Below are 26,287 nucleotides of genomic sequence, written 5' to 3' on the forward strand. Positions count from 1 at the left end.
ACTAGTAAAAAAGTACCTATTTTAGAAATTTGTTGCTGGTCATTGCTCATCCTTGCCAAGAATTCCTTGGTCTAAATGGAACTATTTATGTGACAATATATCACACAGTTAAATATATAAACCTATTTCCACCACTTTTAAAATGGCTGTGACAATAACTAAGACCACCTGTTTGTCATATATTTTAAACTCATTTTGTACTATATTTTCCAATTTTTTTCTTTATTTTATTTTATTTTATTAACTTGAGTATTTCTTATATACATTTCGAGTGTTATTACCTTTCCCGGTTTCTGGGCAAACATCCCCCTCCCCTTCTTTATGGCGATCCCCTCCCCATCCTCCCCCCTTGCTGCCCTCCCCCCAACAATCTAGTTCACTGGGGGTTCAGTCCCAAATATTTTTAAAGAAGAGAATACAGTATTAAAATTCATAGTCTAATCAGGGTTGCAACAAATGACTCTGAAGCATGAACTGTTGACTTAAAATGTACCTGGCATTCCCCTTTTTTCTGCCACAGGTTTGAAAGGGTTACTGAAGCCTGTCAGCTGAGCAAGCATTCCTGGATCTTCTGTGGGACTTTGAAAGCCTTCCCACTCTCAGAGAGACTCAAGCCAGTTTGCCAATGAGTCCAGAAGGCCAAAACTCTTTATTTACCAAATGGGAATTTATAGTTACAAATAGAAGTACCAAATTTTCTATGACATTTACTGATTTCAAAGAAATACCAAGTTCAATCATCATCCCTGAAGAAGGCAAGTAGCTCACATAGATAACTTAAGGAATTTCCGAAGGAAAGGTAGTTATTTGACTTCTTTGGTATGCTACTGTGATGGCCTCCTTCCATCCCAGTTATATTTTCTGGAACCAGTTTCTATGCTGTTACCAATGCCTGATTTCCTGTGTCCTTCGTAGTCTGCTCATTCTAGGAAGGATTTAACCATATCTCTTATCCTATTTCTCTATACTCCTAGTACATCTCTGATCCAGTGTTGGAGTAAAATGAATGACTCCTGGTGACTTTTTGAAAACTCCATCTTGTGTGGATGCATATATCCCAGCTGCCAGAATGCAGGGGTGAGGCACTAGCTAGAGTTATAAACCATCAGTGGATTTTCATATCTCAGGTATCTTATATTAAACCAAATATGAGAGATCATCCATGTTGCAAGACCCAGATCAGAGCATCAAACTACTGACTACTACAGGCATTAGACTAGCTAAGAGAATGAAAACTAAAGTAGGAAGTAGCCAACAATTAATTCAAATACAATAAAGTAAGCAAAGGTGGTGCGAAATGAGGTTTAAGCTGAGCAGTCAAGCTCTATATCCAGAAACAGATGGACTGCTAGATTTGGAACTTCAGTAATATAGGGTTAATCCTGTTCATTAGATCTAATCTAAGTCACATAGTAAAGGTAGACTGAAAATGACTGCAGTTCTCTATATCTGTCTGCCCCAATGTGACTTCATTCCTCACATAATTTTATTGCATAATTTTATTGGTATGTTTTATCTGTGCTTTAGAAGTGACAAATGGATGAAATGAACATGATCCAGGATGGACGCCTGTGAGTAAATGTTGCAACTGTTGCTTCAGAACTCAGCTTCCTGCTGTATTTAAGGCAAAATGAAATCGAAGAACTTTTGGCACTGAAGGAGGATCTGTTGTTAATCTTGCACCATGTATAAAAAGACTAAAGTGCTAGACAGAGAGTGTCTGATTCTGTGTTCTGGATGATCATATGTAAGGAAGACTTCAGGTAACTTTCTGCAGTGAGCAGGGTCATGCATATTTCTCCTGCTTTCAGGAATGAAGACAGATTACCTCCAATGAATGCTGAGTCACTCTGGATTGCATTTGTGAGAGGCTCATGCTCATCTGTATTTCCAAAGGGATCTTGAAAGAGGAAAAGACACAAAAAAGTAAACTTTATCATTTAGTCAATCACAGAAAGAGAATATGTAATGTACATCTATGAACCATAACAAGATTGCTGTTGTGAGATATGAACAAGTGTTTGAAAGGAACCTAAATAAATGTTATTTAAAATTGTGTACTGAGTTCAATGCCAGAACCTATATTAAAAGCTGAATTCTGCAGGTCCAAAATGTGCTACAAGTAAGAGAGTAGATTACCTATCTAGATCACATATAGATTCAATGGAGACTGTGCCTCTGAAACAAGAGGAAGAAGAGTCCTGACTCCCAAAGACTTGCCCCCTTACTTCCACATGTTTCGTGACACATACATAAACATACTTTGTACATATTTAAAGTTGAATAAAGTGCCCTGCTTACAATCTGTAATTTATGCATGCATTAGCTTATAAGTAAGGTATGAGATAGTCTAAAGCTCAGTGAGGTTGCTGCCTGGCCAATGTACCTTTAGTGTTCTCCTCAGCCTTCTACTTTGCGGGATATTTCATAGCACTGATGGCTGCCTTTTGCTCCAAACGCACTTTCCCATTTGTCTCAATGTACTCTTTGGTGGCATTGACTGCAGTAGACTTGAGTCTACTGACAAGGAGAGCTGTAGCTCCTGGAAGAATTAGTACCCTGCGACAGCCCTCATTAGAAGAGCAGCTATCCACTGTGCACAATTAACCTCCAAGATATTGTTCTAATTCAAATTTTCTTTGGATACAGAGACTTATTTATCATTTACTGGACTTTAACTAAGTATATAGTGAAGGGTGACATTGATCTTGTCATGTAATAGAGAATGGGAGATGTAGAGGAAAAAGGAGAGAGAGAGATAGAGAGAGAGAGAGAGAGAGAGAGAGAGAGAGAGAGAGAGAGAGAGAGAGAAAGTGAGGTAAACAGCAACTGGAGAATTGAGAGGAAAAAGGGATGAAGAGGAGAGAGGAGATAGATAGGACAGAGGAAAAGAATGTGGAGGTGGATAGGAAAGAATATGGAGAAGAAAGATAGGGGACAAAGTCATAAAGAGTCAGAATGAGACAGAGGGGAATATGTGAAACGAGAACTGAGAAGGAGTATAGATGAAGCAACATGATCTCAGAGAGACTGACAGTGAGGCCCCAGGGGATGTAGTAAGGGAGACACAGAGAGAGTGGCAGGAAGGTAAGGAAAGAAAAAGTTGGAGAGGAAGATGACACGAACAAATGCCAGATATTTAGCTACTACCTTCTATGTACTTAATTTTTTTACTTGGCATATTCTATGTCAATCCTCCTTCCTGGAACCCCTTCTGCTTTTTCATGAATACTCAAATCTTAAGTGTCCAAAGTTCATATAATTCTTAATATAGCTCAAAATGGTTCCAACTTTATTTAGCCCATGTGTTAATTTTAAAACTATAAATAATACATTCTTAGGGACAGTAAATGCTTCACAATACAAGCATGTCTTTCACACCAGAAAATTCAAGTCCACAGTCTTCTTCCACAATTAACTTGTTATTTAACCCACCATCATGAAGACAATGGGCTCTCTCTTCTAAAAACCATACAGACCATTATAGGACCATTTGAAATAATCTATATAGCACAAGTATGATCAAAGTTCCCCAAAATTCCAATCCTAAAAGGTTCAAGCTTGCCAGCCTTACATGACACTAAAGATACAATCTGAGCCTTAAGCCCTAGTTTCTTCTACTTCATTCTGTTGCTGACTAACCTCCACACTTACTTATGTAAGTCAGATAGATCTTTGATAGATAGATGATAGGTATGCATTAATAAGTACACACATAGACATACACATGCAAACATACACACACACACACACTGGCACATACACATACCAAAACACACTGGGATATTGCTGAGCAACAAAAGATGATCTCTTCATTCAATGTCCACATAACAGATATCATATCAATTGAATAAAACAATCATAATAAAGAAACAGTAACAAAACCTGGTAGCTGAGCATAATAATACTTGTCAGTATCTTGGGTTTCACTGGTTAAAGAAAATAAATGAACTTTACATGAATAAAAAAATCATAAAATGAACAAATTTGTAGTCATGATTAAATGTTCTCATTAGATACACAAGCACCCATATTATAGACAGAAAACATATTTATGTACAGAATATGCATTTACATATATGTTTATGTACATATTTATATGTTTATGTGCAAATATGCAAGTGTCTAGGCAAGTATTTTATACAATAGGAGACAGGGTTCATATAAGAGATTTATTACTGGTGTTTTCTTTAATCATTTTTCATGGTCGTTATTGAGACCATATTTCTGACTGAATCTAGAGCTCACAAATTCAGAGAGGTTCGCTGGCCAGGGAGCACCTTGTAACCTTTGGTCAAAAACTGGGTTACAAGTGCTAACTGTCACACATAGTCTTTTATGTGAATGCTGGAAACTATAAGTCAGGTCCTCATGATTGTACAAAAATTATTTGAGCTATTAAGCCCCCTTTCCTATCTATTTCCAGCTAATGTAATAAAAAACATTGCATAATAATTCAAAGTATCACATTTTATACTTTTTATATCTATAAGTGTGTTCCACTTGCTCCAAAAAACAAGAACATAATATTGAAGTTGGTATTATCTAAGTCTTTTTAAGATGGTTTCATGCCCCCTAAATACTCATATCATTTTTTACTTAAACAGTAGTAATGCACAAATGCACATACATTTATGTACACATACATGATATGAAGTACCTGGAACTATACAGTAGTTATAACTGCTCATCATCTGAATCTAAAATTATGTTCAATATATGTATAGTTAATTTTATTGTTAATGTGTTAATTTTCAATCAGATAAATATACATTATCTAACTATTGTTAAATTTCATACTTAAAATTTATGATTAATTAAAGTAATTGCTATTCTATTACTCACAACCTTGTATTGTCTATTTTCATTCACCATTGTATGTGGAATAGTTAGAGTTAATATTAAATTTGATACAATCTATAATCATCTAGGAGACAGGTCTTGAGAAATGCTTGTGCCCTTATCTTGATTTTATAACTGAGGTAGAGTAGAACTTGTTCCTATTTTGAATGGCACAACTCCCTGAATGGGATCCTGGACTGCATAAATGGAAAATTATTTGAATAATGGCATGCATATATCATTCTTCCCTTCATTTTTATTAGTGTTACCATTTACTTCAAATTCCTATCATCTATGATGGACTGGACACTTGTACTTTGAGGCAGAATAAACTCTTCCTTTTTAATTTGCTTCTGTTAGAGTGATTTATAAATATAAATATGACCCATCAGAAGTCAGATAGAATTCATAACCACCTACAATTATACAAGTCAAATTACTGGTGCTAATGAATAACCATTTATATGTATAAGACAGCAGATGTGGTGTTAGTGATGGAAACTAAAGAGACATCCTCTGCGAAGTACCTGATGAAGAATACACAGTAGTCACTCCATTAGCATAAGATTCTACCATGGAGCCACAGCTGGATTCTGTCAAGGTCCCTTGGACAGTCACAGGTGCAATGCTGGCATGTCGGAGGGCTGCCTTCAATGGTGCTATATGATTGTATTGGACTGAAGAAAGGCACCCAACGAACCCCAATGTATTTGCTTGAGTAACTTCTGGATTCAACACAAGAGTCTCTGCAATGAATAAAAAGAAATTTTTGGTATAGTACTACCTATGGACCTAGCCATACCACCGCTTGACATATACCCAAAAGACAATACAAAGAATAAAAAGACACAAGCTCTACTACATTCATAGCAGCGTTGCTTGTAATAGCCAGAAGCTGGAAACAATACAGATTTCATCCAACAAAGGAATCGATAAAGAAAATGTGGTACATTTACATAGTGGAGTAGTACTCAGCTATTAAAAACAATAATTTCATGAAATTCATAGGCAAATGTATGGAATTACAAAATATCATCTTGATTTAACTTTGGTACCAGGTATTTGTCTAGAAAATTGTACATTTCTACCAGATTTTCTAGTTTTGTTGAATATAGCCTTTGGTAGTAGAATCTGGTGATTTTTTGAATTTCCTCAGATTCTGTGGTTATGTCAGCAAATACATAGGCGAATGCCATCATTAAACCACTGAACTGAGAACAGGACCTCCATTGAAGTAATCTTATAAAGGACTGAAAGAGCTTTAAGGGGCTTGAGACCCAAAATGAACAATGCCAACCAACCAGAGCTTCCAGGGACTAAGCCACTACCCAAAGACTATACATGGACTGATCCTGGCATCCAACCTCATAGGTAGCAATGAATAGCCAAGTAAGAGCACCAGTGGAAAGGGAAGCCCTTGGTCCTGCCAAGACTGAACCCCCAGTGAACGTGATTGTTGGGGGCAGGGTGGTAATGTGGGGAGGATGGGGAGTGGAACACCCATAAAGAAGGGGAGGGGGAGGGGCTAGGGGGATGTTGGCCTGGAAACCGGGAAACGGAATAACAATTGAAATATAAATAAGCAATACCCAATTTAATAAAGATGAAAAAAATTAAAAAAAAATCTGGCGGAATCGTCTTCCCTGACCTCAAGCAGTATTACAGAGGAATACTGATAAAAATGCATGGTATTGGTACAGAGACAAGCAGGTAGATCAGTGGAATAGAATTGAAGACTCAGAAATGAACCAATACACCTATGATCACTTGATCTTTGACAAAGGAGCTAAAACTATCTAGTGGAAAAAAGATAGCATTTTCAAAAAATGGTGCTCATTACACTGGAAGTCAGCATGTAAAAGAATGCAAATCAGTGCATTCTCATCACCCAGTACAAACTTAAGTCTAACTAGATCAAGGACCTCCAAATAAAACCACATACACCGAAGCTAATAGAAAAAAAGTAGGTAAGGTTCTTGATCACATGGGCACTGGGAAAAATTTCCCAAACCAAAGACCCTTGGCTTATGTTCTAAATTCAGGAATCAATAAATGACACCTCATAAAACAGCAAAGCTTCTGTAAGGCAAAGAACACTGTCATTAATATAAAACAGCAATCAACAGATTGGGAAAAGATCTTTATCTATCCTATATCTGATAGAGGGCTAATATACAAAATATATAAAGAACTCAAGAAGGTATATTCCAGAGAGTTAAATAACCATATTAAAAAATGGATGCCAAAGCCAAAGAATTCAAAGCTGAGGAATAACAAATACCTGAGAAATACCTTAGTTATCAGGGAAATGCAAATCAAAACAACCCTTAAATTCCGACTAACACTATTCAGAATGGCTTAGTGTGACAACAGATGCTGACAAGGATGTGGAGAAAGAGGAACACTCCATTATTGTTGGGATTGCAAACTGGTACAAGAGCTATGGAAATCAGTCTGGAGATTCCTCAGAAAATTGGAAAATCCATTACCTGAATACCCAGCTTTACCTCTCCTAGGTATATACCCAAAAGATGTTCCAAAATTCAGCAAAAACACATGCTCTACTGTGTTCATAGGAGCTTACGTATAACAACCAGAAGCTGGAAAGAACCCAGGTGTTCTTCAACAGAGAAGTGGATAGAGTAAATTTGGTACATATATACAATTTAGTACTACTCAGCTATAAAAGAAACAATGAAATTCATAAGCAAATGGAATGAACCAGATAATATCATCCTGAGTGAGGTAAGCCAATCACAGAAACACACATGGTATGCACTCACTGATAAGTGGATATTAGCCTAAAAACTCGAATTACCCAAGATACAATCCATAGACCATATGAAGCACCAAAAGATGACCAAAATGCAAATGCTTCAGTCCTTCTTAAAAGAGGAGACAAAATATTCATAAGATGGTCTATGGAGGCAAAGTTGGGAGCAGAGATTGATGGAACGGGTATTCAGAGCTTGCCTCACATGTGGCTCATTTATATACAGCCACCAAAATTAGATAAGATTGATGAAGCTAAGACAGGCATGCTGACATAAACTGGATATACATGTTTCCTAAGAAACATAGCCAGAGCATGTCAAATACAGAGAGGAATGCTAGCAGCAAACCATTTGACTGAGAACAGGACCCTCGCTGGTGGAATTAGAGAAAAGATTAAAGAAGCTAAGGGGTTTGCAACCCCATAAGAACAACAGTGCTAACCAACCAGATCTCCCATGGACTAAATTATTACCCAAAGACTATACATGGACTGGCCCATGGCTCCAACTGCTTATGTAGCTGAGGATGGCCATATTGGGCACCGATGGAAAGAGAAGCCCTTGTTCCTGTCAAGGTTGGACCCACAGTGTAGGGGAACGTCGAGGGGGCGGTAATGGGAATTTATCGGGAGGGGAACACCCTTATAGAAGAAGGGTAAAGAGATAGTATAGGGAAGTTACAACAGGAAAATCTGGAAAGGGAATAATATTTGAAATATAAATTAAAGCATCCAATTAAGAAAAAGAGAAAGAAATACATCCATATCACATGGTAATGAATGCTGTTTTAAGATGAATTTTTCTAAGAAAATAAAAAGAAAATATCATCCTGAGATTCCTCAGAAAATTGGAATACAGCTACAAAACAATACACATGGTATATCCTCACTGATAAGGGGATATTAGGAAAAAGCTCAGAATACCCATGATCCAATTTACAGACCATATAGAGGTCAAGAAGAAGGAAGACCAAAGTGTTGCCTCAGACCTACTTAGAAGGGTGAACAAAATTGTCACGGGAAGTAGAGGTTAGCCAGGAATTGGGGAAAAGAGATTACGGGCAGAGGAATGGGGGAGCAGAATAATGTGTAGAAGGAAACAGGGGAGATATACCAAAAGTAAGAAAATTCAACATAGGTACAGCAATGGAGGATAGGGAACTGGGGGTACCCATCCAAAAGTCCCAGATGCCAGAAAAGCATACCCAACAAAGGGGAGAGGGAACCTGTAGAGACTATGTCGTGAGGTTAGGCACGGCACCTGGTTGAGGGATGGGGCCACACACACTTCTCAATATTTTAACCCATAATTGCTCCTGTCTAAAGAAAATACACGGACAAAGAGTGAAGCAGAGAATGAAGGAAAGGCCATCCAGAGATGCCCCACCTAGGGATCCATCCCATATGCAAACACCAAACCCAAACACTATCATTGATGCCAAGAAGTACTTCCTGACAGGAACCTATAACTGTCTCCTGAGAGGCTCTACCAGAGCCTGAACAATACAGATCCAGATGCTCTCAGCCCACCATCAGAAGGTTTTTGGGCACCCAAAATGTAGGAGTTAGGGGAAGGACTGAAGGGGTTTGCAACCCCATAGGAATAGCCACAGTATCAATCAACTAGATGCCCCCAGACCTTCCAAACTCTAAACGATCAAGCAAAGAATACACATGGACTGACCCATGGCTATAGCTACCTATGTAGGAGAGGATGGCCTTGTCTGGAATCAAAGGGAGGGGAGGCCCTTGGTATTAGGAAGGTTTGATGCCCCAGTGTAGGGGAATGCTAGGGTGATGTGGCAATAGAGGGAAGGTGGGTGGGGGAACATCAATATGGATGCAAGGGGAGGGGAATGGAATAGGGGTTTTTGGAGAGGCAACTGGGAAGGCAGATAACATTTGAAATATAGTACAGATATAAAGTACAATAAAATACATATAAAATAAACAATAAAATAATATAAAAAACAATAAAAATTCAATGAAAGACACATACTTTTTTTTCAAAATAGTTTATATTATCTTACTGACTAGTAACTAAAATGACTTTTTCTTCTTTGATAAAAAAAATGTTTCAAGTTTCAAATTTTCCATTCCTGTATTTTATTAACTGTAGAAAGAATAATTTAGGTATATCATACTCTACTATAATTCTTGATATTTGAAAGAATTTTTATTTCTGTTACAATCAGGATTTACCTCTGGATGCAGGTAATCCCCTGCACACAATCAAATCACTATGATCATTACAACACTTAGTTCCTAATTGTACCAAGGCTAAAAAAAATAAGCACTCCATAGGATTAGAAATGAAATCAGGTCTTCCAGTGATATATCATGCTTATTGTCTTTGGGCAGCTGAGTAGATTGAGTGAGTAAACATTTTAACTGTTCCACTTTTGTGCATCTTACTAATTGGGTAATATTACTTGAGAGATGGAATGTTGCCTATGAACATTTTCAGATTTCAAGACTTTTTTGAGTCATTATATGAGATAAAGATACAATAATGTTGGCTTCACAGCAAGATCAAATGTCTCATTCTTGTCAAGACATCTCATTCCTTTTCTTGAAGATGGTCATTAGATAAAATTGCTGTGATGCAATTATATAAACTGCAATGCATAATGGACAATATTTTTGTTAAGGTGCAATAGTTTCAATATATCTAGACTGCTGAACTGATTATTTTATTATAAGAAGCCTCTTAAATTTTGAAACAAGTGCAGGACTTGTCTTATCTACCAGCATACATTGCAATTCTATTCTGATAAATAAACATTCAAATAATGTATACCTTGAACTCTAAGCATATATTAGGCTAGTAGTATTAAGGCAAAGATAAAAGGACAGGATGGTACACTAGAAGATGTTAATAATTCTTAGTGATTCTAGCCTTTGTATTTCTCCTCTAATTCTTAAAATCTTCCTTGTTTCTATTCCTCTCCCTCTCCCTTCCTTTCATACATCTCTCTCTCTCTCTCTCTCTCTCTCTCTCTCTCTCTCTCTCTCTCTCTCTGTGTGTGTGTGTGTGTGTATTTCTACATCTCAACATATGTGTTTGTACATGGTTACCTATAGAGGAAAAAGAAGGTATCAAATTTTGTGAAGTGAGAATTAGTTTTGTAAGTAGTGAGAATAAAACTAAGGTCCTTTGAAAGAACAGAAAATTCTCTTAATCATGGAGCCATCTCTCCAGCCTTGTTAAATTTTGTCCCCATCTTGCTTTTTCCCTCCTACATTCATGTAAAAAAAAACCAGCTTTTCAGTTTTTCTTTCTTACATGCAAAACTAATAGCTGTTAATATACTTTCATGTGTCCAGTATAACACATTTATATATTTTGTATATATTTTAAATATTTCAACTACATATTCATTGTCTTTAATTTCCATATATTGGCTATTTGGCCGCACTCTTGGGCTTAAAACCAGAATCAGTATGGCCAGGTTGTGAATTCTTTGGAGGACAGTATGGTTCTTTCTCATGCCCAGTTTCTTCATTTCATTCCATAGCTTCCATTGTCTGTCTTTATGATAAGCAGTGTTGTCCCATTTCCCTGTAACTATTTTCATGATCCCTTAAACATATGATTTTTTACCCCCTTAATTTACACCTAATGACCTTTGTGTCTACAATGGCTTCATCAAAATAATTTAAAATGATCTCAGATGCCTCAATCATGAAAATAATTGCCAAGTCATTTATATAGCCATTGATTGTTAGGATGTGAAGGAGAAAGTTAGCCATTTACTGGTAGTGAATGAAGAGCAAGTTTATATCTCAGAAATAAAGAAAAGAAGTGACAGGCAAGAGAAGGGAAATGTAAACTGGAATGACATTTTGATGTTCATAGATTTCTAGGCAGTGGAAAGTGAAAATTCATTGAACTATGCCTTCAAAGGTCCAAGTCAAGAATGTTTCTTCTCATTGACAGAAAATGCTAAACAAAAACTCTCAAGTATGGAAATACTATAGAAAATTTCACAAATCAAAACTCTTGATGCCAAAATAGGAACATAAAAAAACTGAGTGCAATGTTAGAAACGGACATTCTTTCTTTTAAAGAAAGGTTGTTTGAAATGCTCTTATTTCTTCCCAATTCTTTGTTCTGCACACATGTTAAATCTATAGACAATGAGAAGTTTTAGAAACAGAAGAAAGAGATGAAGAATTATTATGTAAACTTAGATGTTTCTGACAGGAGTCAGTGGATTAAAAATGCTTATCCTGTATGACGTTATGAGTTTTATCTGAAAACCCCAGAGTAGTAAACGTAGACCAGTAAATACCTGTGTGTACATACACACATACACACACACACACACACACACACACACACACTTATAAAAGTAAGTCAAAAGTAAAATAAAAAGTAAAATAAATAAATACTTTGTTTGAGGGTTGCATAATTATATATTTGATACAAAAAAGAAAAACACAAAGACAAAGAAAAAAAACACAAAGGACAACTTAAAATATTTTTATCTCCCTGTGGATTCTTCCAAATAAGTGAAAGGATACAAATTTTCAGTATTTATCTCTTATTAAGTAGCTACTGCACAACCCAGTAATATTTATTTACATTTAAAATATTTCATTTTACTTTTTAATTTTAATTCTCTCTCTCTCTGTGTGTGTGTGTGTGTATGTGTGTTTGTATATGAAGGCAGGTTCACATAAATTCATTTTAATTTAATTTTGATTATGAGTATGATTGCATATACAAATAGGTGTAGTACCTACAAAAAGCAGGAGATGGCAATAGAACTCCAGGAGTTATTTTGAAATAATTTTATACAAAATGTGTAAAGAATATTACAAAACTAAAACAATTAAAATATTTGAAAAATATTTCACATTTCATGGGGATCTGCATTAATGGTACGATATATTTTGAAAAATATTTAGACTCCAAATTAGCTAGGGGAAAGAACTATTTGATATCATGACCTGGAGAACCAAAATCCAAAATCAAGGGCAAGTTTATTGGATAAAAAATGCCTTCCCACAAGCATGGAGATCTAAAATATGCCACCAAAATATGCCTGTTTTATGTTCTTTTCCCAATATTTCTGAATATACATTACTTCTACTGAAGAATGCATAACCATGAAATTTCTTTCCATAGCACATGTACTACTTTGGGAAACACAGAAATCTACGAAAGAAAAAAAAAAATGCCTTGCATTTCCAACTGCCTTACTGGCAACAAAGAGAGTTCAACTCTCTGGATGTACTTTAAATACTAACAAATAACAGGTCCTTATTTCCTCCAGATTTTACCTGCAACCCTGAAATGATAGGGGGTAAGCAGCTGGTGCAGCACAGGGGGTACACTAGGACCTGAACAGGTGAATATATGCCCTTTCCTTATTTCCAAGCTTTGATTTTGCCCACTGTTAAACAATGGTCATTGTATCTGACACAAACATTGGGGATATGAAAAAGTACTTCTATATCATAGCTGGGTAGGCATAAATACATTTTGGGTGAATATTATATTTTTACATGTTTTTGTAAACAGCTAAATTGCCCAACATAATATATTACGTATTATGGAAGTGGGAAAATGAAGTTATTTAATATCTTCAATATGATTTGGCAGGCAAGTTTTGGACATAGGAATGTCTATTGCACATGCTTGAAGAGTTGTGTTTGAATTCCTCACATTTAAGAAGTTGGACATGACAGCCTGTGCCCGTAATGCCAGAATTTGAGAATTTATGTTAGTAGATGCTAGGAGCTCCCAGGGTAGTCAGTGTAGTCAAAATGTCAAGCCTTTGGTTCACTGACAGACCTTTTCAAGGGAATACAGTGTAAAATATAAAGAATAGCATTCACTATCATTCTCTACCCTCCATATGCCTATTTGAGTGAATATACAAATGTGTATGATTATGTTAATATATTACACTCCCTCTTTGTCTTATGATACAAATACCTAAATTATATTCTTTAATCTCTTTAAAATGGATAGAAATTCTCTTTTTGCATCTATTTATTGAAGTTTTTGCTTATTTCAGACAAGGTCTCTGAAGCCCTTCAGACTAGCTTGAAAGAGAAATCCTTTGCCACACATGCCCAGGTGTTGAGACGAGAAGCATTTCCCACCCCACCCCACTCACAATATATGTTAATTAATTGTAATCTCATATATGTGAAAGAAGTCTAGAAGTTACTCACCAGCACAGAAATTTTGAGTTTTGATTAATATCTTCCCATAATAAATGCATGTTATTAATAATGTGGTAGGAGGCATGCTATTACCTTTATCACTTCCAAATTCTTTTGACTAATTTTCATATCTTTTCCACATACTGAAGTGTTGAAATGCAAGAGTTGGTATATTTGTTTGAAAATTTCTCCTCATAATCATTTGCCGTTGAATGAATTTTACTCAAACTTTGAAGGATTAAGTTGATAAGTTACTAAAGATTAACTTCTTCAGTGATTTTGAAGATTCAATTGTTATTACTTTTATTCATGGTGTGTTTATGTGTGTATGTGTGCTAAGTGAAAACCACCATATTTGTAACTATGTTTTCAGGGAAGAGAAGAAGGCATCATATACCTTACATTGATTCTGATTCATCAAACCTTGGTGCTTTGGACTGTATTGGGTATCCTCTGAAAGTGAAACAAATTCTAAGCACTGACCCCTCTCTCCAGATCATTTTTTGAGAATTTGAAACCTGAATCTCCATTTTAATTTGTAAATATATCATCACATTTGAAAAGCCAAAGAAAGAAGATTGAGGCCAATCTTAGCTCTAATATACAACAGTCAAGCTGCAAGTTTTCACATGGAAAGACAAACATGGTCGATCCAGGAGGTTTAGTGAAATATTTTATTATTTTAGAATGTAGAAAAAGTGGTCAGAAACTTGCTCAAAACTGAACAGTTCTAGAATGTAACAACGTATCTCTTAAATGCCAAAGTCATTTATATTATTTTAATCCCTTAGGTGTCATAAAAAAAAGCAAGCGTGGCCAAAATATGCTGGCTTGTAAAAGTAATGTTATGTACCAGGATAAAATATAAATAAGGGGAACTGTTATAAATGAAAACATGAGCAGAGAATGCAAGCAACGTAGCTTACCTCTAAAGTTCCCTAGAGCCAAAAGAAACTTAAAAATTAACTAGACGAATTGTGCAGCATTAGGACTGCGAAGATAGCTCAGCCTTATCTGAGTTCAAATTCACACTATTCACATAAAAACTAAACATTGGCATGCACCTATAATTCCACCTCTGGGATGGGGATGGGGCACAGATTGAGACAAGAAATTACTGGGAAATGCTTGCTGAAAGCTTACTACAGATCCTTTGAGAAACCCTGCCCCAAGGAAGTTGTGGAAAGTAGCAGTGGATGTTTGGACAAATGCTGGTCTCTGCATGTGTTTCCCATTTCTTGAAAAAGTAATGGTTTCAAACAGTGCATCTTATATAATAGAGTGATCATTGTCTGTGAGACAACAGAAAGGAATGTTGGTGTATCTAGGGCAAGGATGGAATAAAATATGTAAGTTGCTCAAGAAAATGAATAAAATCTGTTTCTGAATCTTTGAGCAAGCAGTGGGTTGACATGAAAAACTTTGGGTGCTTAGGACAGCCACTGGAACAAAGAAATCTACTAGTGATCATCCTCAAAAGAGAATGTTTTTTTCTCCCCAACAGGAAGATGGGAAGTATGTGCTGTAGGAATACAAGGGTAAGTTAAGCAATTAAGTGTGAGGATATGATAGTATTTTATTATATACATATGTGAAATTCACTAGAATAGAGAAAAGTATATGAATGCAACAACTAAGTTCTCCTTTGGATATGATAAAATGCCTGAATAGTAAAAATAATGCTATGAAACAAAATCATTCATGAAAATTAAAAATTAGTAAAACATTTAGATTTTTAAATCCATAATTAGGTAATTGTAGTATATATGGCACCTAGTGCAAAGTTTCTGAAGCACTAGTGTGGTGCAACTCTTTCTATTTGAAACATTTTTTTCTTGGAAGAGGATCCTTGAGACTCAATATATAAATAAAACTCATAAGTCTCAGGAAGAAAATTAGCACATGTTTCTAGGAAGTTCTTGTAACTTACAAGATTAACAAACTAACAATCACCAGGACAAGTAGACCTTCCAACAAATGAAGATCCCTGAAAGTCATACATAGAGCTTTAGGAGTACAGGTTTTTTGAATCATCATTCTTTATGGGTTGAGATTCTCAGTGACTTACCTGACTTTCAGTCTTCATGCTACTATCTTTAGTGAATAGAAGTTCATGGCCTCTAGCACAATGTAACACAACTCACTTAGGAAAGATTCTTTGAATGGATATAATGAGCTAATGTATTTATTCTTGTGTTTTCTATTGCTCTGGTAAACACAATGACCAAATGCAACTTGGAACAGGAAGAGTTTAATTGGCTTATATTTCACAGTCACAATATATCCCTGAGAGAGCGTGGGGTAAGATCTCTATTCAGAAACAATGAAGGAAGGATGCTTAATTGATTCACAATAACTCTTGCTTTCTAGATCATCATCAGCTAAGTTTCAAATAAAGCCCCAACATACTTTTCTTAGGATGATGTCACCAAGAGTGGGCTGGGCCCACTGCATAAATTTTCAGTCAAGAAAAAAAATCTAATAATTAGGGACACAGGAAAATCTAATTGTGGCAACCTGCCATGTGAGAATTTCCCAGTTGAATCTGGACTGTTAAGTTGACTATTGAAGCAAACTAGGGCAGTGATTACAACATGAAATAAAATGTTTGTATTCTTTTAAGGAATGAAGCAAAGCATATACAACAAAGAAAGGAAGACCATATACAGAAGAATCAGAAAGGCAAGAGATAATTTTGAAGAAATATGGAGGAGGCATTTGGAAAGGATATTCCTTGTCTCTAAAGCCATTTTTTATACCCATTCACTGAACTGATTTTTCTTCTCTGCAATGCTAGTCTACTTTCCTTTTGTAAGAAGAGTGTCCTACTTCTCTCAACTAGAACACAACTCTACATAGGAAGTGTTTCTTTAACCCTTGTAAATGGAAATAATGGGGAAAAAAGCAACAGAAAAGCATTTCCTAATATTAATGGTATGTAGCCTTATGGGAAAAACAAATGTCAGTATATATATATATATATATATATATATATATGATGCTTTTAATATGGACAAGTAAAAACATGCATTTTAACTTTTACCTTCATATTGATGAAATGTCACCTGGAGCTTTCCTTTATGAAAGATGTTATGTTCTTATATAAAAACAAACATAACAGGAACTAATAATCATCTGTCTTTAATATCTCTCATTATTAATGGACTCATCTCATCTTTAAAAAGACATAAGCTAACATACTGGATATGCAATCAGGATCCAGCATTTTGCTGAATACAAGGAACACACCTCAATAACAATGACAGATACTTCCTCTGAGTAAAAGGGTAGAAAAACATCTTCTAAGCAAATGTTCCCAAGAACAAGCTGGAATTGTCATATTAATATCCAATGAAATAGGCTTTCATCCAAAAGCTATCAAGCAAGATGAATAATGACACTTTATACTCATTAAAGGAAAAAAATCAAACAAAATGAGCTCTCGATTCTGAACTTCTATGTCCCAAATGCAGGGACACACACATTCATAAAAGAAAATTTACTGAAGCTCAAAACACACATTGAATCTCATTCAAAAGTAGCAGTAAACTTTAACACCCCACTCTTACTAATGGACAGGTCAATGAAACAGAAGCTAAACAGAGAAATGGTGAAACTTATAGAGGTTTTGAACCAAATGAATTTATCAGATATCTCCAGAACATTTCACCCTAAAATAATCCACCTTTTTCTCAGCACCTCATTGTACCTTCTCCAAAACTGACCATATAATTGGTCACCAAACAAGCCTCAATTAACAAAAGATGATTGAAATAATCCCATGGATCCTATCACATAACCATAGCCTAAGGCTAGTCTTCAATAACAACAACAACAACAACAACAACAACAACAACAACAACAAAAACAACGACAGAAAACCCACATATTCATAGAAACTAAACAATCTCCTACTCAGTGGTAACTTAGGGAAGAAACAAAGAAAGAAATTAAATACTTCCTGTAATTCAATGAAAATGATGACAGAGCCTACCCAAATTTATGGGACACAATGAAAGCAGGGCTTAGAGGAAGATTTATGACACCACATGCCCTGGTAAAGAAATTGAAGAGGTTGTACATTAGCCACTTAATAGTACACTTGAGAGCGCTAGGTCAAAAAGAATTAAGAACACCCAAAAAGAGTAGAAGGCAGGGATTAGTCAAACCCAGGGCCAAAAATCAACCAAATGTGAACAACGTGAAAAATAGAAAGAATCAACAAAATCAAAAGCCATTTCTTTGAGAAAATCTACTAGGTAAACTGTTAGCTAAACTAAATAGGGGGCACAGAGACAGTATCCAAATTAATAAGATCAAAAATGAAAAGCAATATATAACAACAGAAATGGAGGAAATACAAAAAATATCATCAGACTCTACAACAGTCCATACACAACAATATTACAAAATCTAGATTAAATAGATAATTTCTAGACATATACCACAAGTTAAATCAAGATCAGGTAAACTGTATAAGCAAACCCATATTCTGTAAGAAGTAGCAGTCATTAAAAACCCTCTAATAAAAAAAAATAGATTCAGGGTCAAAAGGCTGTAGTGCAAAATTCTATCAGAACTTCAAAGAAGATATAACTGCAATATTCCACAAACTGTTCTGTAAAAACAAATAGATGGAACACAACCTAATTCATTCTATGAAGCCAAAATTACACAAATACCTAAACCACACAAGTGTGCAACAAAAAAGAAAACTTCAGATCAAGTTATTTTATGAATATCAATGTAAAAATACTCAAAAAAGTTTTTGCATAACAAATTCAAGAATACATTAAAATTACTATTCACCACAAACAAGTAGGCTTCAACCCAGGGATGCAAGGTTGGCTCAATATATGAAAATCTATTAACATAATCCACTATATAAACATACGCAAAGGAAAAAATATGATCATCTCTTTATGCTGAAAAAAGTATGTCACAAAATTCAACACCCCTTCATGTTAAAAGTGGTATAAAGATCATGAATTCAAGGCCCATACCTAGACATAATAAAAGCAATTTCCTGCAAACCAACAGTCAATATCAAATTAAATGAAGAGATACTTGAAGCAGTCCCAGAAAAATCAGGGACAAGACAAGAATACCCACTCTTTCTGTGTCTATTCAATATAGTACTCAAAGGTCTAGCTAATGAAATAAGACAAGAAAAGTATATCAAGGGGATACAAACTGTTAAAGAAGAATTAAAGGCATCACTCTTTTCAGACGATAAGATAGTATATATGAGCTACCCAAAAATTTTAGCAGAAAATGTCTACATCTGATAAAAAAAAACTTTATCAAAGTGGCTGGATATAAAATTTACCCAAATAAATCAGTAGCTTCTCTTTATACAAATGATTAAAATGCTGAGAAAAAAATTAGTGATACAAGACCCTTCCCAATAGTCAAAAGTAATAAAAATTATCTTGGGATAACTCTAACCAAACGAATTAAAGATCTTTAAGACAATAACTATATGTCTCTCTGGAAAGAAATTAAAAAAGATCTCAGAAAGTGGAGAGATCTCCACTGCTCATGCAATGGCAGAATTAATATAGTAAAAATAGCCATGTACCAAAGGGTATTTACAGATTCAATGCAATCCCCATCCAAAACCCAGCACAATTCTTCAAAGACAAGGAAAGAACAATTCTCAAAATCATCTGAAAAATCAAAAAATACAGAATAGTGAAAAAAATTCTTAACAACAAAATAACTTAATATCCATGATATTAAGTTATACTACAGAGCAATAGTGACAAATACTGCATGGTATTTATACAGAGATTGACAGGTTGACCAGTGGAAGAGAATTGAAGACCCAGAAATAAAATCACACACTCACAGTCACTTGATTTTAGATAAAGAAGCCAAATATATCAATGGAAAAAGAAAGCATCTTCAATAAATAGTGCAGGTCTAACCGGGGAAAAATCTTCACTATCCCCACATCTTATAGAGGGCTAATATTCAAAATATATAAAGAATGTAAGAAGCTAACCATCTCAAAACCAAACAACTCAATCATATAGAGATGTAAAGAATTCACAACAGAGGAATCTTGAATGTCTGAGAAGCACTTAAAGAAGTGTTCAAAGTCCTTAGTGATAATGGAAATGCAAATCAAAATTACCCTGAAATCCCATCTTACACCAATCAAGAAGGTTAAGATCAAAACTTCTGGTGACAGCACATGTTGGTGAGGATGTGCAGAAAGAGGAACACTCCTCCACTGCCGGTAGAATTGCAAACTAGTTCAACCAGTCTGGAAATCAATCTGGAGATTCCTCAGAAAATTGGAAATAGATCTACCTGAAGATTCAGCTATACCACTCTTGAGCATATACTCAAAAGCTACCCCACCTTGCCACAGGGGCATGTGTTCCACCATGTCAACAGAGGACTTGTTTGTAATAGCAAGAAACTGAAACAACCCAGATGCCCCATAACTGATGAATGAACACAGAAAATGTGATTTATTTACACAATGTTATACTACTTGGCTATTAAGAATGACAACATCTTGACTTTTGCAAGCAAATGGATGGAACTAGAAAATATCATCCTGAGTGTGGTAATGCAAACCCAAAAGGAAATGTATTGTATGTACTCATTAATAAATGAATATTAACCAAAATAAGTACAGAAATACAGTCTAAAATCCACAGATCTCAATAATGTTAACAAGCTGAATGCCCCAAGTAACAATTTCTGAATCCAGCATGTGAAGGAGAAGAAAGCAATCACAGAAGTGGATGCAGGGAAAGAGGGACCTGGATTGGAAAGGAGACTGGGAGGGCAAGAGGGGAACATGATCAGGTATTGAGGGTGGGAGACAGGGCTGAAGTTTGAGCCCAGCAGAAAGAATGGAAGCAGGCAACCAAAGGAGTGAGGAGGTAAGGGGACTCTTACCAGAATGTAAAAGAGACCTGGGAGGTGAGAAACTCTCAGAACTCAAAGGGATGTACCTATATGAAATGTTCTACAGCAAGGAGAGGAAAGTTTTAGAACCCACCTCCAGCAGAAAGACAGGGCATCAGGTGAGGGATGAGGTTGCCATCGCATAGTCAAATATCTGACCCATAATTTTTCCTATCTGAAAGAACTGCAAGGACAAAAATGAAGAGCCTGAGAAAAGGGGGTCCAGTGACAGACCCAAATTGTCATCCAGCTAAGTGGATGACACTATTACTGAGATTATGGTTTCCTCACAAAAAAAGGTCCTATTATGCCTGCTTTCAGAAAGAAGCAACAATCATCTGAAAGAGACAGAAACAGATATTTTCACCCAACAAATGACAGAAGGTGCTTATCTTTGAGGTTGAATTAAAGAAAATCTGGAAGAAGCGGAGGAGGGCGACCCTGTAGGAAGACGAAAAATCTCAACTAACCTGGATCCCTGAGATCTCTAAGACACTGGGCCATTTTCTAGACCACAAACACCAGCTTATATAAGGCCCCTGGCACATATACGGAAGAGGACTGCAGGGTCTGGACTTAGGCAGACAAGATGCATCTATAACTCAAGTCAAAAGACTTGAGATCACAGGAAATAGAGAGGTATTGTTGTGTGGGAGGTAGGGGGTAAGGACATCCTTGTGGAGATGGGGGGGGAGGTATAGTATGTGGAACAGTCAGAGGGTAAGGCAGGAGGGAGATAAAATCTGTACTACAAAATGATTAAATAAAAATTTTTAAAATTTAATTTTAAAAAAATTATGTTTTTACTACAACTTCTTTGGTTTTCATGGACTTCTGCCAAGACTGAGCATAAAACAGTTTTCTCCAATATGGTGAATGTTCTGTGTTCTAATGCTAAATGAACCCTGTGTTTGGAAATTAGGTAATCATATAGGTATGGTTGACAGATGCCAGTGTCTGCTCTTTATAATGAGTTGAAGTACTTTACAAGTAAAAAAAAAAGATGAATATTTCCAAATGGGTTTTATTTTCTGTTAAGATGCTATGGAATATGTCTTCCTCCATGTGGCCAGTTGAATGTCCTTTCATCAGTAATCTAGTGGACTCTTCTTAATGGGTGAACTTCCCAACTAATGATTTTTATTTTCCTATAATCTCCCCTTTTTCTCCCCCAGTACTTACTCTCTCTCTCCCTCTCTCTCTCTCTCTCTCTCTCTCTCTCTCTCTCTCTCTCTCACACACTCACACACACACACACAATCACATAAATGTGTGTACGTTTATGTATGTATGTGTGTTTATTGGTTCTTCTTGTATGTTGTATAATGTCCAATAATTTCTATAAATAAATTATGACAAATTTGTGTACAAGTAATGAGGAGTTTATTTAAAATACAGATATTTGACCTTGAAATTGGTAAATAAACACTTTTAGACTTGCAAAAGAGGCAGTTTTGTTTAGGATCTAGATGATAATAGGCCTTCCATAGGGTAAAATCTTTATAAAAATTAGACATATAGATAGATTTGTCAATAGGACATAATATATAAGTACACAGAAGATAGATGGTAGATGGATAGATGTTATACAATATTAGAAGGCAATCAGGAAAAAAAGCAAATGTTAACTCAGGTAGAAAATATCTAACTATAGCCTCAGAACATGAGTGCCTAAACATGAGCTTAACAATGACATAAACAGACACACTAAAGTGATGGGGGCAAGCCCAAAACTCCAAAAGATCACACATTAAACTACCGGGAACTAAAGAATGCTGAGACCAGGAGAAATATCCTCTCTTGAGAAAGAACAAATAAATTGATTGTCTAAAACCAAAACCAACTGGTAAACTCATAAAATCTGTACAAGTAACATTGTATAGTTTGAGTAAAGTATATTTATGTATCTACGAATATATATTTGAAGGGGCAATCAAGCTGTGGGCACTCTGCGGTCCAGAATGTGCCCAGATCTGAAGGGACCCAGTCAAAAAGCTCCCTGCACCCAAATCCCATGGGAGGGAGAGCTAGACCTTCAGAATGGCAGACACAACTGGGAAGCCAGAACAGAATACTCTCTGCCCACATTTCTGACTCTAGAAGAAAATGCCTAGTGCCATCTGGGCCCCCTGTACGCAGGGACTGCAAAAAGACTGGGCAGCCCCTTCTGGTTGCTGCCCTCATGGAGAGCTGAAACCTAGCCACAAGGAGCGATTTCAGACCTGAGGCCAGAAGTAAAACCAATTTTTCTGCTCCAAGAAACCTGCCTGGTAGACTCAGGACACACACCCAAAGGAACAGCTAAAGACCAGTAAACAGGAAAGACTACATGCCTGAAAGCAGAACACTCTGTTCCCATAACTGGCTGAAAGAAAACAGGAAAATGGGTCTACAGCACTCCTGACACACAGGCCTATAAGATAGTCTAGATACTGTCAGAAAGAGAAGAACAAGGTAACACCAGAACAACCTGATGGCGAGATGCAAGCTGAGAAGAGACTACAAGGCATCATGGAGCCCAATTCTCCCACCAAAGCAAACACAGAATATCCAAACACACAAGAAAAGCAAGATCTAGATTTTAAATCACATTTGATCATGAGTAGGAAGGACTTCAAGAAGACATACAGAATTCCCTCAGAGAAATGCAGGAAAAAACAAATAAACAAATAGAAGCCTATAGAGAGGAATCACAAAGTTCCCTGAAAGTATTACAGGAAAACACAATCAAACAGGTGATGGAATTAAAAATGGAAATAGAAACAATAAAGGGAGCACAAAGGGAGACAACCCTGGTATAGAAAACCAAAGGAAGAGACCAGGAGACGTAGATACAAGCATCGCCAACAGAATATAAGAGAGAAGACTTTCAAGAGCAGAAGATTCCATAGAAATCATCAACACAACTGTCGAAGATAATGTAAAGTTAAAAAGCTACTGGCCCAAAACATACAGGAAATCCAGAACACAATTAGAAGATCAAACCAAAGGATAATATGTATAGAAGAGAGGGAAGACTCCCAGCTTAAATCACCAGTAAATATCTTCAAGAAAATGATAAAAATAAGCTTCCTTAATCTAAAGAAAGAAAAGCCCATAAACACACAAGAAGCCTACAAAACTTCAAATAGATTGGACTAGAAAAGAAACTCCTCCCATCAAATTATAGTCAAAACACCAAATGTACAAAACAAAGAAAACAAATTAAAAGCAGTAAGGGAAAAAGGTCAAGTAACATATAAAGGCAGACCTATCACAATTACACCAGACTTCTCACCAGAGAATAGGAAAGCCAGAAGATCATGGACAGATGTTATGCAGACTCTAAGAGAACACCCTACCCGATTACTGTATCCAGCAATACTCTTAACTAACATGGATGGAGAAACCAATATGTTCCATGACAAAACCAAATTTATACAATATCTTTCTCCAAATCAAGCCCTATAAAGGAAAATAAATGGTAAAACCCAACACAAGGAGGCAAGCTACACCATAGAAAAAGCAAGAAACCAATAATTTTGCAACAAAACAAAGGGAAGACAAACACACAAACATTATCTCACCTCCAAATTTGAAGATAACAGGAAGCAACAATCACTATTACTTAATATCCCTCAACATCAATGGACTCAATTCTCCAATAAAAAGAGGCAGATTAACAAACTGGATATGCCATGAGGACAAATCATTTTGTTGCCTACAGGAAACATACCTCAGAAAGAAAGACAGACACTACCTAAACGGAAAATGCTGGAAAACAACTTTCCAAGCAAATGGTCTGAAGAAGCAAGCTGAAGTAGCCATTCTAATATCAAATATAATCGATATTCCACCAAAAGTATCAAAAAAGACTAGAAAGAACACTTCATAGCCATCAAAAGAAAAATCCAACAAGATGAAATCTCAATCTTAAATATATATGCTCAAATACATGGGCACCTACATACACAAAAGAAACCTTACACTCAAAGGACACATTGCACCTCACACACTAATAATAGGAGATTTCAACACCCCACTCTCATCAATGGAGAGATCATGGAAACAGAAAATAAACAGAGACATAGACAGATTAAGAGAAGTCATGAACCAAATGGATTTAATAGATATTTATACAACATTCTATCCTACAACAAAAGGATATACCTTTTTCTCCCCACCTCAAGGTACTTTCTCCAAAACTGACCATATATTTGGTCATAAAACAGGCTTCTACAGATACAGAAAGAGAGAAATTATCCCTTGCATACTATCAGACCACTACAGGCTAAAGCTGGTCTTCAATAAAAATAGGGAAGGAACACCCACACATATAGATTGAAGTCGAACAATGCTCTACTCAATGATAACCAGGTCAAGGAAGAAATAGAGAAAGAAATGAAAGACTTCTTAGAATTTAATGAGAATGAAGGTACAACATACCCAAACTTATTGGACACAATGAAAGCTGTACTAAGAGGAAAACTCTTAGCTCTGAGTGAGCATATATAAGCACCTCGACAGCACAATTAAAAGCTCTAGAAACAAAAGAAGCAAATATACCCAGGGGACATAGAAGGCAGGAAATAATCAAACTCAGAGCTGAAATTAACCAAGTAGAAGTCATGAACCAAATGGACTTAATAGATATTTATAGAACATTCTATCTTACAACAAAAGGATATACCTTTTTCTCCCCACCTCAAGGACTATACAAAGAATCAACAGAACCAAAAGCTGGTTCTTTGAAAAAATCTACAAGATAGATAAACCATTAGCCATACTAACCAGAGGACACAGAGCAGGTGTCTAAATTAATAAAATCAGAAAAGAAAAGGGAAACATAACAACAGAATCAGAGAAAATACAAAAAATCATCAGATCCTAATATAAAAGCCTATATTCAACAAAACTTGAAAATCTGGAGGAAATGAAAAATTTCTCAGACAGGTACCACATACCAAAATTAAGCCAGTAACAGATAAACCATTTAAACAACCCCACAACTCCTAAAGTAATAGAAGCAGTCATTAAAAGTTTCCCAACCAAAAAGAGCCCAGGTCCAGATGGGTTCATTGCAGAATTCTATCAGACCTTCATAGAAGACCTCATACCAATACTATCAAAACTATTTCACAAAATTTAAACAGATGGAGCGCTACCGAATTCTTTCTACACGGCCACAATTACTCTTATACCTAAACCACAGAAAGACCCATCAAAGAATGAGAACTTCAGACCAATTTCCCTTATGAATATTGATGCAAAAATACTCAATAAAATTCTTGCAAACTGAATCCAAGAGCAAAACAAAATAATCATTCATCATGTTCAAGTAGGTTTCAACCCAGGTATGCAGGAATGGTTTAATATACAGAAAATCATCAATGCAATCCACTATATAAACAAACTGAAAGAACAAAACCACATGATCATTTCATTAGATGCTGAGAAAGCATTTGACAAAATTCATTATCCCTTCATGATAAAAGTCCTGGAAAGAACAGGAATTCAAGAACCATACCTAAACATAGTAAAAGCTATATACAGCAAACCAGCAGCTAATATTAAACTAAATGGAGA

General features: G+C 35.9%; 1 protein-coding gene across 2 annotated transcripts in view; it reads right to left on the reverse strand.

Moving 5' to 3' along the window:
- The window catches only part of Cntnap5bl1 (contactin associated protein family member 5B like 1), a 1,004,796-nt gene that overhangs the window by 6,411 nt on the left and 972,098 nt on the right, over positions 1-26,287 (reverse strand). For both annotated transcript variants that reach the window (NM_001329899.3, XM_063272228.1), the window contains 2 exon segments: positions 1,829-1,900; positions 5,370-5,588. In NM_001329899.3, the coding sequence (NP_001316828.2) occupies positions 1,829-1,900; positions 5,370-5,588 (291 nt within the window).

Source organism: Rattus norvegicus, chromosome 13 (assembly GCF_036323735.1).
Source record: "Rattus norvegicus strain BN/NHsdMcwi chromosome 13, GRCr8, whole genome shotgun sequence".
Taxonomy (NCBI): Eukaryota; Metazoa; Chordata; class Mammalia; order Rodentia; family Muridae; genus Rattus; species Rattus norvegicus.